This window comes from Anthonomus grandis, chromosome 8, assembly GCF_022605725.1.
Source record: "Anthonomus grandis grandis chromosome 8, icAntGran1.3, whole genome shotgun sequence".
NCBI lineage: Eukaryota > Metazoa > Arthropoda > Insecta > Coleoptera > Curculionidae > Anthonomus > Anthonomus grandis.
Window position 1 is genome coordinate 19,776,055 of NC_065553.1, and position 19,795 is coordinate 19,795,849.

The 19,795-nt window shown below is 32.3% G+C and overlaps 1 protein-coding gene and 1 long non-coding RNA gene across 3 annotated transcripts; one reads left to right on the forward strand and one right to left on the reverse strand.

Annotated features, from left to right (window-relative positions):
- Positions 1-389: 389 nt before the first annotated feature.
- Positions 390-10,112, reverse strand: LOC126739639 (RNA polymerase-associated protein Rtf1). Its single transcript, XM_050445408.1, has 11 exons — positions 9,899-10,112; positions 9,422-9,647; positions 9,198-9,366; positions 8,545-9,083; positions 6,803-6,974; positions 6,550-6,733; positions 6,285-6,497; positions 6,081-6,229; positions 5,887-6,022; positions 734-974; positions 390-678 (listed from the first exon to the last, which is right to left on the reverse strand). Exons 1-11 carry the CDS (start codon positions 9,962-9,964, stop codon positions 578-580), a joined length of 2,196 nt encoding a protein of 731 aa, XP_050301365.1. The 5' UTR covers positions 9,965-10,112; the 3' UTR covers positions 390-577.
- A 6,866-nt stretch (positions 10,113-16,978) lies between these two features.
- LOC126739448 (uncharacterized) lies at positions 16,979-19,519 on the forward strand. Of its 2 annotated transcripts, XR_007661629.1 has the most exons (6): positions 16,979-17,420; positions 17,475-17,829; positions 17,896-18,031; positions 18,275-18,429; positions 18,487-19,139; positions 19,211-19,519. It is a non-coding gene; the product is annotated as an uncharacterized LOC126739448 (long non-coding RNA). The 2 variants fall into 2 exon arrangements; XR_007661628.1 differs by having other exon boundaries at positions 17,896-18,429.
- The last annotated feature ends 276 nt before the right edge of the window (positions 19,520-19,795 follow it).

Here is a 19,795-nt window from a genome sequence, read left to right on the forward strand (position 1 = left end):
AAGGTCCAATCCCCTATATATAGTTCTTATATATTATAGTTTAGTTTTAATCTTCTACTGAAAATGCTAACATCGTTAGCGAAACACGTGTCGAGAATGAAATAAGTTTAAGGTAGTCGTAAGACTCTTTTGTGTATAAAATTAGTCTACATAGATTTGTAGATCTCTGGATTTTGTTTTTAAATAAAGCTATTTTTTTCTTTCTTTACTATATTATATTCGAATGCATACCTTACTTTTATCGTCTGTCAATATCGGCACAATATAACATATAGTGCAAAACATAAAATTGTTTTTACCTGTTTATAAAAATTTGTATATAAGGGCACCAATTTAACACTAGCATTAACGTTTTTTTTTATCAGACGTTTACTTTTTAAAACAAACCATAATTTTAAAAATTATATTTTTTCTTCAAAAAAAAATATAAAAAAAGTTGTCTTTAAGACAGGAAGGTCCTGCAAAAGAAATAATTCACCGAGAAAGTACTAGCTTATAACCTACTGAGGAAATATAACTTAATACCTAATAAAAAAAGTGGAAACAATAATATACATCACAAGTTTTTTTAAATATATTAAATCAGCCCCCTTTTCTTTTTGTAGTCTTGTAAGTTAAGGCTTCTCCTAGGGGCTAAATCTTTTGAGTTCGTTTTGGGCACAACATTTACTGATGTGGCTGTAAAAAATACACATTAACATTGCAAAATTCGTTACTAAATGTTAAATGTTACCAGGTAAAGGCACTTCCAGATCAATTTTTATGTCGAAATCATGAGCCGAGAATAAATCTTCTTGAGACACTTGAGGTTGTTTATCTTCTTGTTTCTTTTGCTTTTCTTCCTGTGCTTTTTTATCGCTTTCTTCCTTCTGTTCGTCTTTCGCTTTCTGTTCTGCCGCCGCTAAGGCCTCTTTTTCTCCAGCCTTGAAATTCATCCGGGGTTTCGTTGATCGTCTTGTAAAAGGGTCATCAATCTAAATTAAAGGGTTTTTAAATAAGAGGTACAATATAAACAACTTCATACATTATTTTGTATAAAGTAGATAAAATACTAGATATAATAATAATTCTTTAAAAGAAGATTTTGGTAGTTTGTAATTAAAATTTGTCTCAATGTAGTAAAATCAATCAATCAATATATGCTTTATTGTCATAAAAGTACATTTGTTGACAAAGCTGTAAAAAAGAAAAACATATACACAAACATGTAAAAAGGTTATTTAGCATGCTATGGTCCATCATCCTAAAGGCATTCTGCTTCCATGAATATGATTTACCTATACCGGTAAAAGCAACAACATCCCCATTCTTCAGAAATACTCCTCCAAGACTCTGAACCAAAACATACAAAGCTAATGTAATGTCAAGAGTATCAATATGTATAACACAAACAGATATTATTCACTCACGAATTATACAATTTTATTAAATGTTAAAATGAAAAAAAAAAACTAAATCACAAAAATAAATTAGGCGAAATGATATGGTGTAAAAAATATAAAGAATATACCTAAAGTCCTGCAGGAAAAAGGTAAAAATGACTAAAATCTATCCGACAAAAATTCAGTTATTTCATAATAGCCCTTTGCAACTAAGAGTTTTTTAACACGTTTTCTAAAAAGTTTTCAGCTACCTATACCTTTCAAATCTGCAGGAAGATGATTAAAGAGTTTTTTACCATTAAATATAAAAGTTCTTTTGATCAGTGAACTTGTAGGCATAGGCGAGAGCACATCATAAGCTCGTCGACTGCTATATTCATGCCTATTAGTTGTGTTCACATTTCTAAATTTTTTATGAACCAGGCAAACAGATTCCAATATAAATAAGGCAGGAAGGGTTCGGATTTTATGAGTGATAAATTGCTGTTTGCAAGACTCTCAAGAATAAACATTTCTCGCCATGTCAAAATCAACCTCTCCTGCGATCAGTTTAAGAGCATAACAATTTGTTGATATTTTTCTACACAATTGCGTGATATGGCCCTCAAATTTTAGTTTATTATCAATAAATAAACCTAATAATTTATTTTCGTCTAAGTTGTTTAGAATGTGATTCTCCAAAAACACATTATTTAAATTGCATTTAAAATTCATAACACTAGTTTTTGAAATATTTAAACACAGTTTGTTGGAATCACACCATTTCTTGATTTCAACAATATCTCTGTTAACTGTGGTATTTAGATTCATCGCACTCGTGTCATGCCATAAAATTGTTGAATCATCTGCAAACTGAATGAATTAGATCCTAAGATTGGCCATGTCATTAATATAAATGAGGAATAGAAGTGGCCCAAGAACTGAACCCTGAGGAACACCATGAGTCACAAGCTGCTCCCTTGAAAGGGCACCATCCACAGAAACACTCTGCATTCTAGTATGCAAATAAGACCCAAACCACTGAAGAGCCAGACCTCTGAATCCATACCGCTCAAGCTCCATAGCAGTATTTCGTGACTAACACAGTCAAATGCTTTGGTCAAGTCACAAAACACTGCTGCAGCAATATCACCACTGTTCAAGCTCAAAAATAAGGACTCAAAGAATAAAAAGATTGCATCTGATGTTCCTTTGCCACTTTGAAACCTAAATTGCTTCGATCTTATAATTTGCTTTTCAGCTAAATATGACATAAGTCGCTTTTTAACCAATTTCTCGATGATTTTTGAGAGGGTGGAAAGCAATGCTAATGGTCTGTAAGAGTCTGACTTAAGCTCAACTAGATCAGTGGGCAAAAAAAGAAAGAATCTGGTCCAGCCTTATACTCAAAAAACTGTTCATAGTTGGAAAAACCCTGAATTTGACTTGCTATGTTACTACCAATGGTACAGTAGAAGTTATTCAGCCTATCAGGTTCAATATTTACCTTTACAATATTGCCCCGATTACCTCTTAGTTCATTTACTATCTTCTAAGCCTCCCCCTGAACATTATTTGAATTACCTAAGCGACTTTTAAAGTATTTTTACTTTGCAGTCTTAATTGTTAGTCTGTACAGTGCTCTATATTTGTTAAAATAGTTAATAAAAGCAATGTTATTTATATAAAATTTCCGAATATAGTGCAGTGATCTAAGATTTCTAGCAGACACCTTAAGACCGTCGGTAATCCAATTTTTATTTGTTTTCGTTTTTAAGGTTTTTATCAATAAATATTTATTAAAATTTTCACAAATAATTGCGTGAAATGACTCTAAAGGGCTTGCAGTAGACAAAACGCGCTGCCAATCCTCTGACCTACCCAGTTGCAAGAAGCTACTATAGTTTTTTGTGCTATAAATTCTGCCCTCATTTGACTCTTGTGACTTATGCAAAACTCACATGCAATAGCCTCATGGTCAGAGAGCCCTGAATTTATAACATTACAATTAAAATCATTTGCATCTATGTTGGTGCACACATAGTCAATTTGAGTGGTAGAGTTAGAAGTTATTCTAGTTGGATTATTAACTAAAACATTTAAACTATAAGACATTAAAAGGTAAGTCAATTGGTTTGTAAAATTATTAGACAGATTTGACCAGTCAATATTAAAATCTCCGCACAAAATTACTTTCGAAAAAACATTTAAACCAGACAATAACACTTCTAGTCTAAATAAAAAGTCACCTACAGCGGCAGCAGGAGCTCTATATAAACATATAACATACAGATCAATAGAGCTACTATATATAATTGACAATTCAAATACCCTGTCATCAGCTTAATAATCAAACTTACTTACTTTTACAAAACTAATTTCCTTAACCAATTCAGAATGCAAACAAATTAATGACCCTCCATGCAACATATTTGAACGACAGTACTTATTAATAACCACATAATTCTCTAAATTTACAAGTTCATCAGGTTTTATCCAGTGTTCACATAATAAAACAAAACCTGGATGTTTAAGCCCTTCCAAGAATATCAGAAGTTCATCCATTTTTTTTTCGTATAGATTGGATATTAAGATGTACCAAAGAATATCTAGTTAGGGGGTACTTTTGTTCAAAAGGATGAAAATAATTATTTTTTTCTATGTTATTTCTTTCTTGAAAATTTATATTATTTATAATAGGGGAAATTTCAATGTCTTTTCGAACATCTGTAGTTAAAAGCACACTATCATCATTCAATACATTTACAAAATCAGATACTTCCTGCAAGTTATTTGTTGTTTTTACGTGATTTATGGTTTTGTTTATTTTATGGCTTGAGGGTTCTTGATTTATTAAATTAGACAACAAACGAGAGACAATATAATTTTTTAACTTTTTATCTAAACTATCGCAAATGTTAGCAAACAGTACACAATTTCCTGTATATCTATTTAGAGTATTTAAAAAGTCACAAAGTCTTTGATTATAATTTAAAGCTCTTTTAAGATTCATTTTATCAATGTTATGTCCTCCTGTTGCCGATAAAAATATAATATTTGTCTGTAAACATTCTTTTTTTTTTATTATTAAGTCCCATTTTGGGATATTTACCGTTAGTCAAATCATTTGTACCGCTTCCCATTATCACAAAGTCTGTTGCTGAGAAGTCCTTGCTTAAGCCACTAAGATTTTCTAAGATTTTCTCAAGAATCAAGGGATATATTTAAAAAAAGGTACTGACTAAAATATTGTTGAAAAAGAGGTTTGTAAAATTTGCGGACATAAAACGAAAAAACTTGAACTTTCTTTTTAAAAAAATTACCATCTGTCAATCGACGTTTTTTTTTAAAGTCCTATGTGACGTTGATGGGAGGTTAAAAATAGAAAATATAGCCAAGAATGAAAATAATAAGGAGATTTTAATCTCCCTTATATCAGCTGAATTACAAGCGATAATAGAACTGAACTGCTTCCCTTATTAAGTTGAATTTATTAAAACAATAAAATTTTGGACCTAGTACTGTTCCTTTCACATAAAATTTAGGTAATTAAGTGTATTATTTCCAACAAACCAACAAACATTGCAATAAACCTAAATCGAGTCAGCAGCCTAAAGAAAAAATAATGAAAATTTACAAAAACTCATTTTCCCATTTAAAAAAGCGGTAAAATAATATTAATAGACTATATTCATACAAATGAGAATAATACAGATACAAAAAATTTTTGTCCTTTCCTTATATCGATATCCAACAAAAGAATCTATAATGGCCAAGAAGCTACTAGAAATTATATGAACTTTGTGAGCTTTTCCCATATTCCCAGGCAAAACCGATTTCATCTTCGAATAGTTTCACCATATGATATAAATATTTTAGAAATCAGCAAAATGAAGCTTCATCCCAATTAGACTCAAGTAACGGTCCTGATCATGACGGACTATCTGCATGATTTTTAGAATTATGTCCAAGCTTTAGCCCACCTCTTTATATCATATATAAAAATGTATTCTGACAGGCGCATATTCTAAACTGTGGAAAGTTGATCAAAATATTCCAGAATTCTAGTGAAAAAATCAAAAGTTATGGATATAATAAAATTTTCGAACTGCTGATTTTCTTTGATCTTTTATTTTATATTAAAGTTACAATAGATCATCATGACTTTTTCAGGAGCCGCTCGGTTCTTTCCTTTAATGATGCGTATAGTCAAAAGATTCACGAGGCTATGGATGGAGGAGGAACTATGTGCTATATACACTGATTTGTCTAAAGCGTTTGATAAGGTTCATCATCCGAATTTACTAACTAAACTTGAAAATAGACACAATAAGAACAGAACTTAATTTCTGGTAATTAATAGCATTAGATCTAAAGATACGATTTTAAATCAGGAGTACCTCGAAGCTCACTCCTAAGTTTTTTTTTAGTGGCATTTTCTTGACACCATTTGTATCTTTTATTACTCAACTAATATTTTTTTCATAAATCAATAATCAATAAAAAAGTACACAAAATCACTTACTCTTCTGCCTTTATTTGCTCTGACTTCGGCCATAATAGCTTTTTCCGCCTCCTCCACATTCCTTTTTCTATTTCGGTCGTTTATATAAGATATACTCGAAATTGTGGCCGTTCTTCTCTTGTCCAACTCGGATGCTCTACAAAAAAAAAATAGTGAAACAACGACCCTATATACAAAGAATAAAAAAGACAAACTTTTCCTCTAACTGCGATAATAACTCGCTCATTTCCCTGGCATAGTCATCGTCGCCTCTGGCCAAAGCCACTTCTCTTTCTTTCATGAGGTGTGCCTTTTTCATCGCAAAGTTATGAGGATTTGGTTTGAATCTCTCTTTCTCTTTAATCTGGAACATATGAAACTTTATAACTTGAAATATTATTAATCATATGAAAACTCACAATTCGTTCAACGTCTTGTTCGTTAAACTCGTACATCATCGCTTCCTTAATATCTGCTTGTTTTTGTTCAATTTTAGATTTGTTGGGCAAATCAAAGCCTGCCGCAGTAGTCGCTTCCATCCATTTCTGGAATTCCGGTTCTGTGAATTCCGAATTAGAGACGAACTCCAGTCTGAATACCCTTTTTTGAGAGCCATGCCGCACTTCTAAGCCCTACAATTTTTTTTTATTAGTCTTTGTAACACTTATAAGATTTAAGTGGTACCTTGTTGGTTCTAGTCTTCCCTAGTTGATAAATCTTCGCTGTTTCATATACCCCCATAATTTCAGCGGCCCTATATACCGCAGAACCGTTATGCTGTCCTATTCCCACCCTGATAAAACAGCCCTTGGCAATTCTATCGAAAAAGGGCATGTGTACAAACCTTTCTAGTTTGTGTCTTGAGAGTCTAAAGGTAAAAAATTACAGTAAAGTCATCGCATAACAGAATGCTTTCAATTGAATGGACGTTATTTACCTAATGTTGTTCAAATCTTGTTTTGAAGGCAAATAGGCGGGTTTCTTTTGCTCTTCTTCGTCTTCACTGCTGCTCGAGCTGGAACTGGACGATCTTGATCGGGAACCTGATCTCGAGTGTGACCTCGATCGTGATCTGGCTTTTTCGCGAGTCACCGGGGATTTTCTTCCTTCTAATTAGAAACCACATTTAATTTGAAACATGAATTTTGAAACCGGAATTCATATTTTTTCCGCCTTTAAAATATAAAAATAAAAAAAGGTTTCTTGAAATTATTGAAAAAAACTGAACATTTTTACCCATTCTCTTAGTTTGATTTTGGAAGTTTTTAAATGCTCTAAGGCTGATATAGGCATCCTAAATTAAATTGTGACCTAAATGCGACGATATTTAAGAAATATCCAACCAGTATGGAAGAGTATAGAAAAGGTTTATATCTGAATGAAACCTGGACTAATGGGGCACCACGACATACAGGCCTGACAAATCCCAAAAAAGGACACTCATCTTGCAAATGGTCAATGAAGTTTGGATGTCTTGCAAAGTATTTAAAATAGACATATAAGATTATCAGTTTATTAAATATAACCATGGCAAATAAAATATTTCTAAAATTACTATTTTTTCTTTAGTTATTTGATTAATATCATAAGTTCTCTATTATTTGGTTATTGATTGCATATTAAAATGTTGTTCAAAATGTTGCTCATTTTTCTAAAGAAGTTCCAAAATTTTAAAAATGTTGTTTCCATCTTCCAAATTTTCAGTAATGCCTTCAAAAATAGACCCTAAGGCGTTACTTGAAACAAGTTTTGGTTGATTATGTTTGTGAAACTCTACTGGGGGCAAAACTTATAATTCTATAACTATTTTTATGTCAACATTTTATATTAAATTATTTAAATAAAATTAAGTCTACAGAACTATTCCTTGAGGTTACTAGATTTAGAATAAAGATTTAAATCATGTACAAAGATATGGTTTAGCAATAGATATGCTGCAGTTTTGCAGAACCCAGGTTTATGGGCAGCATTTTACATATTGATGGATTTGTTAAAGACATCTTGCTTCTATGGCAATCAAAGAAAACTGGAGACTACCATGAGAAAGTGAAAATGCTCAAGTGTTCAAGCAATAGTTGATGGAAAATATTTAACTCTGCTTAGAAGAGAATTGTGTCAGAGTAAAGTTTTGGTTGTATGAAAATCTAGCTGTGAATAATGTATTTTTATTTTATCAATATTACTTTGACTTTAATAAATATTTTATTGTCTATTTTATACCATTATATTATACATTATATTTTTATTTAGATTTTGGATTCCTTTTATACTAATTGTGATTTTTTTTTGACTATTTTAATTACACTAATTTTAAAAAAATTACTTAGAAACTTGTATTTTGACTCTCTTACATATATAGACAAAAAATTTGACTTTCATAATGAAAAGTAGTGAATATTTTTTTTTTTTGGTTAATGAAGCTATAGTTAATTTCTTTTAAACTCACAAAAATATCCTTACACAAAATACAATGTAAACTTATAGTTCTAGTATAGGTGGGTCAATATAAGTATCTGCCTGATGTATATCAGATTTATTCAAGGAAGAAATGGGTGCAAGCACCAAAATTTCAAATCCAAATTAAGTTTTACAAGATCAATAAAAATGTAATTCAAGCCCTTAGACAATAAAATTATGGCATATATTAAAAGAAATTCATTCTTGATGTTAAAAACTTACCATCATTGTCACTATCACTATCATCAGAATAAATATCAGATGCCTTTAGTTTGGTCTCTTTCTTAGAGGCTATTTCGTCCTCTTCCTCTTTTTTCTTGCGTTTTTCCTCTTCCTTCCTTTTCCTTTCCTCCTCAGCTTCCTTTTTGCCCTCCCTCCGAGCTTTCAATTCTGCCATAGCATTAAACCTCTTATTTTCAACTTTTCCTCTATTCTCCTCGATATTCTTCTTCCTTTCTTTGCTTCTTTCTTTATGGTCGATTGAACTAAAGTCCACCTGTAATTTACTAGTGTCAGCCTCGTCCTCTTCTTCTTCTCCGTCCTCTTTTTCCACAGGTAATTCAACTTTTTGTGCCTCAGCTTCTTTTTCTTTTGCTCTTTCTCTAGCCGCCGCCTCTGCTGCAGCGGCCTCTTCTGCCTCTCTCTTCCTCTTTTCTTCTTTCTGTTTTTTTTTTAATTTCTTCTTCTCTTTGTCCTTTGGTTTTCCATCTTTCGCCCGTTCAAGTCTCTTTTGTTGCCTTAATTTTTTTTCTATTTCAAATCTGTAAAGAAGTTGTTAAAAATTGGGACAAAAGTCAAATAAATGCTTGACAGGTATTCTGACAAAAACAACAAACATTCAAAGCACACTATTATTGAATTAATGAAAATATTACCTAGTTTTCATCATTTCCCTTTGCTCAATTCTCTTAAAAATTTCAGTTTCTCTCTCTTTTTCTGTGAGACTGGCAAGCCTGGCCCTGTCCTCTGCATCTCCCATAAGTTGGTCGTCATACCCGTCATTAAACTCATCTTCAGAACTGTCAGAAGAATCAGAAACCTCTCCTAAATATGTTTGCAATAAGAACACAGCCTTAATATGAAATAGTCATTCAGTTACCTTCCTCTGGTTCTGAATTACTATAAACATTTTTACTTTCATTGACTTTAGCAGCAGGTTTTGAATCTTCACGCTCAGACTCTGAAGAAGCTGTATCTCTTCTAACCTTCTTTTTAACATTTTTCTTCTCCGCCTCACTGCCTGATCCACTGGAACTCTCAGAGCTAGAATTTTCTCTGGGTGAGGATTTTTTCTTGTTTTTCTTTTTTGCCAAGTCCAAGAACTCCTAAACGTTAGTTTTAAAGGTCTTATTAGTGATTAATAGTGTTTACAAGATTGTGCAAAACTTGTCTTTAGCAATAAGCAAATTGGCAAAGTATATTACTAGATAAAATTTACGTCAGAAATTGAGATCGTCACGTTGTAATGTCACAGGACTGCTTACAAAAATTCCAAACGGGAGCAACTACGTTTTAATAGTTTAAAAGTAACAAAAATAAACTAGCTTTAGGTAAAAGGGCAAAAACCTTTGCTTACTTTATCCAAATCGCTCCCGGATCCCTCGCTGGAGTCGCTATCGATTAAGGCCTTTCGTTTTACCATTTTTGCAAACTTGGCACGATAATTTTTATTTTAAAAAAATGCCTAAATTTTACAGAAAGAATTAAACAACAAAAATAAGATTATAATAATTCTATCACATTAGCATCGCAACTTGCAAACAAGCATCTACAAACGTCACTTAGAACTAGGTTATGTCTTATGGCGGATATCAAATGTCAGTTTGTTTTGATTGTCAAGCAGATTAACCTGGTAATATTAAGCCCATATAGCGATCGACTGGTTGTGTTATTTCGGGGTGTGACGTCAGAAGGTTTTAATGTTGTCAAATAAGCATGGATTTTAATACTTTGTTATAAAATGTCGTATTTTATGGCATAATCTTTTCTTGAGGACTTAGGAGGAGTTTTCATGGATTCTGCAGCGTAAACGGTTTAAACCAAAGTTATTTTGAAGTTATTTAACTGGTTTGTCTTTGGTTTATTTATTTCATACTCTTAGAGCCTAAAGGTAGTTGCATGTTTGAGTCTAAATCTAACTTAATCTACTCTATTCTCTAGATTTATAATACCTATCCAAATAAAAGTAATACCACAAAGTTTATCTACTATCATGTTTCCAGTATATAATTGATGTACCGATTGATTTTTTTTATTGCAAAGTATATCTTAAAAGCTGTGAAGAGTTAATATATTCTGATGCAGTATATCAAGCATAAAGAGTATCCTACTGTTTAATCGATGTTATCGGGAGCTAACACCTAAGTCTTTAGTTAATCATTATATGAAATTAGAATTGGAAAAGCAGGATAGAGCACAGATTTTTTGTAATTGGCAAATCTAAAAAGTCTATTTTGAATTTCAGAAAGAGCGCTCATGTATCTAATTTGTTTCGGACCCCAAGTCGAATACCATCTCAATTGTGTTTATTTCAGTGCCATTGATGTTATACTGTGGTTTGAGTTAAACTAGCTCGTATGTTTACACTTATTTATACTGATATATAAATTATTTATTCTAGTATATATTCTGTTTGTAAAGTCTCTAGATGAATTCTTAAACATTTTATAAGACTTTACAATCATGCTCATTTTTGACTGACATCTGCATGAGTAGGTATACATATATATAATCATGATCATATACTAAGAATTGGCTTTTTTCATAAACCTAGAAATATATCAAATAATAATCATTATAATAGTAACATATCATTAATAAATAGAATGAATAATAATGGGCCCAGTATAGATCCTTGAGGGACGCCGGACTAAGCAATTATATCCTGATCAAATGCCTTACTCATGTCTGTACCTATAACATCAACTTGATTATTAAAAAATTTCTATGAAACATTTTCAGAAAACTCAAAGATTGGAAATTGTATTTTTTTACTTACAAAATACCATGTTGTTGGTTGATTACTATATTATCCTCGTAAATCGCCTACTTTCTCATAGTTCTTCTCGTTTCGGAATACAATGTATCTATCGTCAGCTAGTTCACCACTATAGAAGATGAAACCTTCCTTAAGCCAAGTCTTTGACATACATATTATAATATTGTAATGGTTTTGCTTTTGCACCACACTTTCGTATAGAATTCCCTATTTTTTGTCTTCTTAGGTTTGGGTATTTAATTTGGAAAATTTTTGGTTTGAAGCCTTGGTATTGGTCGACGAATCCAGTGGGGGTAGGGGTTATTAAACGATCTACGAAAAAATTAAAACCTATGAATTAGACTGTTTTCTATTCAATTATTTCGATCCTTTAGTTGTTCTAACATATTTAGTATTGTAGTATTTATAAACGAAGTTTGAGTAGCCTTAATCTAGACTTCGCCCTTTTTATTTACATTTGTAATTTTTTTTTGTATTTATTTTAAGAATTTTTTTAAAAGTTGATTTATTATTATTGTTATTTTAATTATTATTATTATATTTAAAGGTGCTTCATTCTTGTAGCTGGAATAATCTTAAGGGGTGACATGTGTTTACACGGTAGCTTAAAGCGGTTTAAAACCGGATCATCCATATTTAAAACGATATAAGCTAACCCGGTTTACAAACGCTAAAGCGGTCTATGAGTGCGTATAAAATGCGCGAATTATGTTAAACCAATTTCCACTAAAACACTTTAAGGTGTTCGTATCAACATGGTATGTCATTCTATTATGCATTCTCAGACACCCCTTTAAAGTGGATAACCACTCATGTATTTATAAGAGCTAATAGTTTATAGATTTCCCATTTCCTTTTAATTTTTTAGTTATTGTCTTTCATTCTGTATTCCATTAGACTTGGTTTAATAATAAAATGGATTGTTCTATCCAGTAATGACATTTCCGACGCCATTGAATTACATAATTTTGGCCGCGTCATTCCGGGCTTATATCGTCCCCCAAAACACGAAGTGACGTAACTGACATTTGCATAATTTTACAGGAGAAAAAAAAAAACGAAAAAGGTGTACCACACAATAAGATGTGTAACGCAATACTTTTTTAAAGTTCTTCTTCTTAATGTATGTCTTTTTGAATACAAACAATATGAAATAGAACCACAATTGTATTTTTATTTTGGCCATAGCAACCGTCAGAAAACAAGAATACTTTCCTTTTACATTGGTTACAGTATTCCTCCAAAACTTTAAAAATACAAGTGGCAATTTCTGATGATCCTGTTTTACCGGCTGCTTCGTGCCACACGAAACAATGGCAATCTTTACTGGCTAAATTATAAAGAGTAAAATTAAAGTTGGATAATCTACTCTTATAAAATAGAGCGCTCTCTTTGCTGATTGGTAAGTAGATAACTTGCTGAAGGTCGAATACCCCACATAGAGTTATTTTGTCAGTAGTTGAGACTTCTTTAAATTCTTTCTTTAATGCTCTAACCTTGGATTTTTCCTTAATTTGATATTTCCTTAATGTGATTTTCACATTAAGGAAAGATATGGCAAACTTTTGGAAAGACTTGTTTTAACTCTTGTACTTTTTCATTTCCTTCCCTAAATGATGCGCACAACGAACTTTGGTCTTTCTTCGCATGATGAAACGAGAGATTTTTTGATTTAAAAATATTTCTATATGTCGTGATAGAGGGTTTATTTTGGATATTTTGAAGTTGTAGATCTTCAATAAACATATCGTACATCTTTTGTAATGTTAAGTCTGGATGAAGGTACAAAGGCGAAGATTTTTCGCGGCATTAATGTTACTCCATCTTCGGGTATCTATCAATATGGACACTTATTTTTTTTCTCATTTCCTCTTCTCTCTTAATTTCCGGACATCTTTGGTGACCGCCCCTTTTTTCTTTTTCTACGATTCCTACTTCACTAGTTTTACAAAGCGCTGTTCGAACTGAACGTTCAGAGATTCCCAGAGTATTAAAAAAAAATTTACAAACAGGCAAACGATTATAACCAATTGTAAAAAATACTTTAAAGTATAACTTCGTCGAGATTCTGTCTTCACCGTTTTTCGATTGACTTTTTGTTTCGTAACGTGATTTATTAAAAAATCACGTTGCCTTGTAAGGTTAGCCAAAAGGTTATAACTTTCAGCTGTTATATGAGCTGCTTTATGACCAAAACGTAAATAGTCATCCGGGTCTTCTATAAAATGTTCGTAACACAAAAGAATGCTGCAAATGTGGCATGCACTGAAAACTTCTGCTTTGCATCTTCTCACTTCACAAATTCCAAAAGGTGGGTCCTGATCCGAGTCATATTTTGGTGACGCTATCGGTGGTGAGTCATCCATAGGTTGACTATTACTATAATTTTCTAGATGATCTGTCTTTGAAGGTTGAATTGATGCATTATTGTTAGTAGGTGTCAGCTCCTTTAAAGGAACGTTATCTTCGTCACATTCATACTGTTTGCTTTTATTCGAAGACAAGAGATCCAACTTAAGCTTCCTACGAACTTCATTGAGGGGAATATTGTCAGAGCTATCGGATTCAACGTCGTTTTCGTCTTCAATATCCATTATAGTACCAAAATACCATCTTCTCCGCTAAAGCTTTTTAACGGAACTTCCAATATGTAACGGTCCCTTTGCGTTTAGTTAATTGGAGTAAATCACATTAGTACTTTCGGTCCTTCCACTTTACAAGGACATCCATTATTCTAAAAACGAAAGCAACACTTATTAACCCTGGAATGCTACACTTATTTCCGACTCTGCATCTGCTACACAGGAGTACAACCGCACCCCAAATAAAACACGTCGTATTTCAGAAAAACGAAAAATGTATTCACTTATAGAAAAAAATTACTTAAACCGAGTCTCTAAGAACACTTTTAACGCACATCCATAATAAAATGTTCATGCGGCACACACTGAGCATATTTTTTTTTGATGTTGCAAACACACGAACTTTTTGCATACAGCACAGCTTACTCTCGATTTTCGATCCTCTCTTCTGGGACAAAGCACACACCTACCACTGTTGTTGTAAGCCTAGTAGGTACTTCTTCTGAAGTGGTTATCTTGAGGACCCTACATATAGTTTCACGGAGTTCGCGCCTCAAAGTTGGAGCTTCCAAACGACTCATCATGTGCGGTCTAACCAGGTCAAGGGCAAGCTTCTTGAGGTATTCTCTCCTGTGCTTTACAATTTTTTTATTCACTTCACCAGAGCCACGCAAAAGAATCATTGAATTATATCCCAGAATATCCAACAAATTATAGAACAAACATAATGGCCAGCGACGTGTTTTTCTACCAGTAGAATAAGTGTGGCACAACTGGTCTAAAGTATCCACTCCTCCTTTTGTAGAATTATAAAATTGAATAATTTCTGGTAACTTGGTCGTAAATCACCTTTTTCGTGCATTGTCGAAAGCATAATGACTGCTTTTTTAGCACTCTTGGGTGGACAGTATGAGTACAGTGTCAGATGTCCACTGTAGCAAAACATGGCAGAATTTTGATTTTTTTCTTTGAGTTTCAAAAACGACTCAGGAATTTCTTTTTTATTTCTTCTCACAGTACCAACAATGGTAATTTTCCCCTCCAAAAGATGTTTCGCGGTCTCAATAGAAGTAAGCCAGTTATCCATGGTCAAGCTCCTATTTGTTCCTTGGACAGAACTAGTTAGCTTATTACAGTAATACTGAGCTACAGGAACATCAGTTGGTGTGAAACCTTTTCCTATATAAATTTCAGCATCAAGTGCAAAAGCTGTTTTGGCATCACAGGACAACACAATTTTGATTCCGTATTTATTGGGCTTTGAAGGGATGTACATTTTAAAGGGACATCGAAAAACCAACCAATTGTTCATCAATTGTAATATATTCTATAGGAGTATATAGGTTTTTCACTTTAACGATTGACCTCTCAAATACCCCTCGAAAAGCTGCAAGCTTATCAGTTTCTTTTCTTTCAGCTCTGGACTGCTTATCATCAAAGCGAAGACAGTTTATCAAAAACCTGAAACGTGCCTCGGGCATGGTAGCACGGAATATTGGAATTCCTGTGTCTTTATCAAATAGTTCCTTGGTCAAAACTCCGGCCATTTTCATAACACCAGCATAATAAAATAGCCTGAAAAGTGCTTGGAGTTCAATGCTGTTTGTATCTTTAGTCCAAGAGGGTCTCTTACCTACTGGCGTAATAACAGGTGCATCAGTATCTTGGTCATCGTTCTTATTTGAATATTTCAATCGTTGAACTTGGATCTCGTTATTAGTATATTGGGTAATTTTATCGAGATTTTCTTGAATGAAACATAATTTCCAAGCTTCAGTTCCCGATGTTATATGTTTTGCTTCGTTTTTGTTTCCAGGTAAATGCAAAACCAGATTTCGTTTTGGTGTACGATGAATTGCGCCTTTCTGACCTGACCACATAAACCCATTTTTACCCCTTAATTTGGTAGGCACTGGTCAAATTTCCACCATATCTCTGTTGATCGCCTGTATTTCTGCCAATGACATATTGTCATCTTCCGAATCTGTATCAGATGGAAAGGTATCCTGAGTCTGTTCTGGTGCAATAAAAGAATTAAGATTGATTTGATTGCCGCGTATTTTATCCTTTTCTGGCTCCTCTCTAAAATCAGGTATAACAACGGCATCTTCCTCCTCGCTGTCATCCGAAAAACTGTCTGAATCAGATTCATAGAGAATGCGATGAATTTCTCCGACATCTTCAAGCTTGATTAGGTTGAAGAACTTTTTCTGCCCAGCCATTATTCGTGCAGCCTAACAAAGAAAATCAATAATAACTTAAAAAAAAAACTTAAATATTTTCAAAGTATTATAGACATATTTTTCAAAAAAAAGATACTTACTCATATAATAATAATCACCAAAATCTACTGAGAAGCGAAATAATCACAGAGTATATTTAACCTAAACTGCTACACGGGGGTACGCGCTAACCCCAAATATCACAAATCTCGAAAAGAAAAAACCGTGTGCCAATGTCAATTGTCGCACGCGAACTGACTTGCCGCGTCTTGAACCTAATAAGATGTCGGCGTTCGTTCCCCCGCCCACTTCCATTTAACTTGAGATATGATTAATGATGGGGTACAAATGTACCCCAAGTAGCATTCCAGGGTTAAGGAGGTACAAAACTGCCAATAAATAATTTTTACTAAAAAATTATTTTTATACAATCGTGGAAAAAGAAACCACTTTTTCAATGATAATTGTTTAAAAATTAATACTTTTTTGCACCAATGCACCATGTAACTTACACTTTTTCACGTTTCATGAAGTACGAAAAATGAACCAAACCGTACGATCTATCAAATGCTAATTTCTATTAAACTACGTATTTAAATTTAATTTCTTACTTTGATTTCAACTTTTTTAACACTACAACAAAATATTATAGTTGGTAGACACAGATATTGATACACCGCTCACTACAAAATACAATCTGTAAATAAATAATGAATTGTTTTTGAGGCTAGGTTGCTGCGTAAATTCCTAGTGTTTCAGATACGCCATAACAAATCACAAGAATTCAAACTACAGCAAAACACGAACTGACGTACCTATCTGAAATAAATGTTACATACGACCACGGCAGCATACGTTAAAATACAAATATGCCCAGCCAATCAGAGAAATTGAGGGTGGAGCAGCACTGCTGATCCTTTCGTGAAAGTTCGTATGTCAAATTTCGTTGCCGATTAGCTACGGAAATTGAAAATTAAGGCATTGGTTTTGTTTAACTTAACTATTCCAGATTGTATTTGCTTTGCTTGCTTCCTAATAATTGATTTAATTATCAAACAATTATATCAACTTTGCGACTATTTGAGTGAAAATTCATAGTGTACAGTGTTGAGTTTTTACTCCATTATCTGCACAATCCATATCTGTGCTGGTTTTGGGCTCAAAAACAAACAATTTAGTGTTTGAGTTTCATTACCTTTCAATAAACTTGCCAGTGTTTCTAGTGCATAATTTCCTTCCACTTAAACCAATGCACTTATCTGTTGCTGTCTGTTAGACAATTATGGCATCACTAAGGTAAGATACATATAATTTTTTTAGTTCTAATTTGAATAATTATTTATTTTGCAGTCAACAATCTGTGAAGTTTGTGATAAGGAATTTTCAAGCACATCTACCAGAAACAGGCATTGGAAAAAGTTTCACCCTGAATTTGTTGGGAAGGAACAAACAAAACACATTATATGTCCAATGTGTACTATTGATATCCAGACATTTTCATATTTTAACTGTTTAAACAAACATTTGCTTGATATTCACCATATAACTGTCAAAGAATGAATTTTAAATTTTAGGAATTTTGAAGAATTCACATCTTAGAGGGCACAAGATAATAGGGAAGTAGATTATGCTTGTCAGACCCGAAACAAGTTTAAGAATGGGGAAGAACACATATTTCACAATTGCAACAGGAGTGATATCAGAGGTTGTACAAAGTCTTAGTTATCTTTATCAAACATACATAAGTATGTTTTGTTGTGTTTACTTTTAGGATTTAATAGCGCATGCAAAGTGAGAAGTCTGGGGGAAGCATTTACATTCAAGGAACATGTCAACAAGACCAAACTCAAATAGCTATCAGCATAAAATTGTAATAGAAGCCCATAACAAAGCCGAAAAAATGAATGGTAAGGTAGAATTTTTAGAATTTGGAAAATTCAAAAAGTACAAAGTGTTTCAGTAAGTGGTAAGTTCTATGTTGTGTCTTGTCATGAACTATGTGATGAGCAATGTCACACTGGATACTGTAACATCTGTAAAATATGTTTTCATAAATACAGATGTGAGTGTCCAGAAAATTCTGTCACAGTATAAACAGTACTTTGTAAACTGTTTTGTAATTTTTGAGCAGAGAAGCGAGTTTGTTGTAGGTTCCCCAACTGTGAGTGAAGAGGATAATGTTTGGTTTTTTGATCAACCCACAACTAGCCAAATCAATTATCAGGAGGATGTAAACCATTTTATTCAGGAGAGTTCAAAAATGAAAGTCAATAGTTCTGCAATGGACTTTGAAGAAAATCGAGAAGTAGTTCGAGTAAAATATAAGTTACATTTTTATTACATCATTTATACTTATTTTAAGATTGCATTGCAAGAAATTTGTAGCTATGGTAGAAGTTTAGATAAAAATGCATTTGCCAGATTTATGGCTGTAATCAACAAATTTAAAAATAAAGAAGTGGAGGAAGAAAATTGTCAGGGCATTGAAAAGAAAAGAAAAATTGAAAAACAAATGTACTATCCAAATAAAAAATAAGCTAGATTTCTTTGTGTATTTAATGGCTAGATAATATTTGAATTGTAGCTATTTTTTTATGTTTGTATAGCTGTGAAGTTAACAAAAATAGGATGTGGTATTTTATATGGTATTTTGTGTTATAATCAGTATAATATAACTAAGTATATTTTTTGTAAGGTTTTGGTGCAGGTTTCAAATTGTAAATACAAATTTTATGTAAGAGGTCATATACATAACTAGGTATAGTTTTTGTAAGGCTTAATTTGGTGTAGGTTTTAAATTGTAAAAACAAATTTTAAGATGTCATAGGTGTTGGTTTCTGTATTACTATTTTTATATCTTTTATATCTTTTATTTTAAGACTAAAATGTTAGCTTATTTTGTATGTTAATATTCAACTAATCATTTTCTTTGCTATGTTTTTAATATTTTTTAGGGTGCAGAAAAGCTAATTGGATTAACTTAAAATTGACATGGAACGAGGGGGAAGATCCTCTGTGAGTATATATTTATTAATTGAAATGTATACAGAGCAGTAATTTTTTTTTATGTTACTATTGAATGGAAGTTTGAATGGTTTGGGCTGTATATACATGACCAGCAGAGATGGCAAATAAGCTAAAGAAGTGAGAGTCTACATACTATATACCAGATTAATACATTTAGCCTCTTAGCATTTAATTTTGAGGTTGTTGATATTAAAAATACCATAACTTATTATATTTAAATAACAAATAAATTTATAGATTTTTTATTATTTGAAATAAACAAAGTTAAAATATAATTTCTATGTTTTTTTTGTTTTCTGTTCTTATACTTTGACTTTTTAGTCATGTTTACCCTTTATCCAGCTTTTCCAACCATATATATACTTTATATCAACCACTAAAGTATAATGTATAGAATATGTATAGTGGTAGTGGACAATTTAAAATAATATTATACTTTCAAATAACTATTGACAATTATTATATTACTAAGGTGCATATTAGAATTATGACATAGAGGTATGTAAAAATGCCAACTTTAAAACGTTCACCATAATATATTGTTAAAAAATTTAATTGCCTTTTATTTTCTAACTTTTTTATTTATACATACACTCATCCACCTAACCTAACCAATTAATTTATCATTTTTAATATATAACGAA

Bases quoted from the DNA above. Each gene is read 5' to 3' on its own strand.
- LOC126739639 (XM_050445408.1), bottom strand. From the start codon at position 9,964: ATGGTAAAACGAAAGGCCTTAATCGATAGCGACTCCAGCGAGGGATCC. The intron at 9,084-9,197 runs GTAATATTTTCA...ACTTCTTTACAG, and splicing joins AGGGAAATGATGAAAACTAG to ATTTGAAATAGAAAAAAAAT. The intron at 6,734-6,802 runs GTAAATAACGTC...TTTTACCTTTAG, and splicing joins CAAGATTTGAACAACATTAG to ACTCTCAAGACACAAACTAG.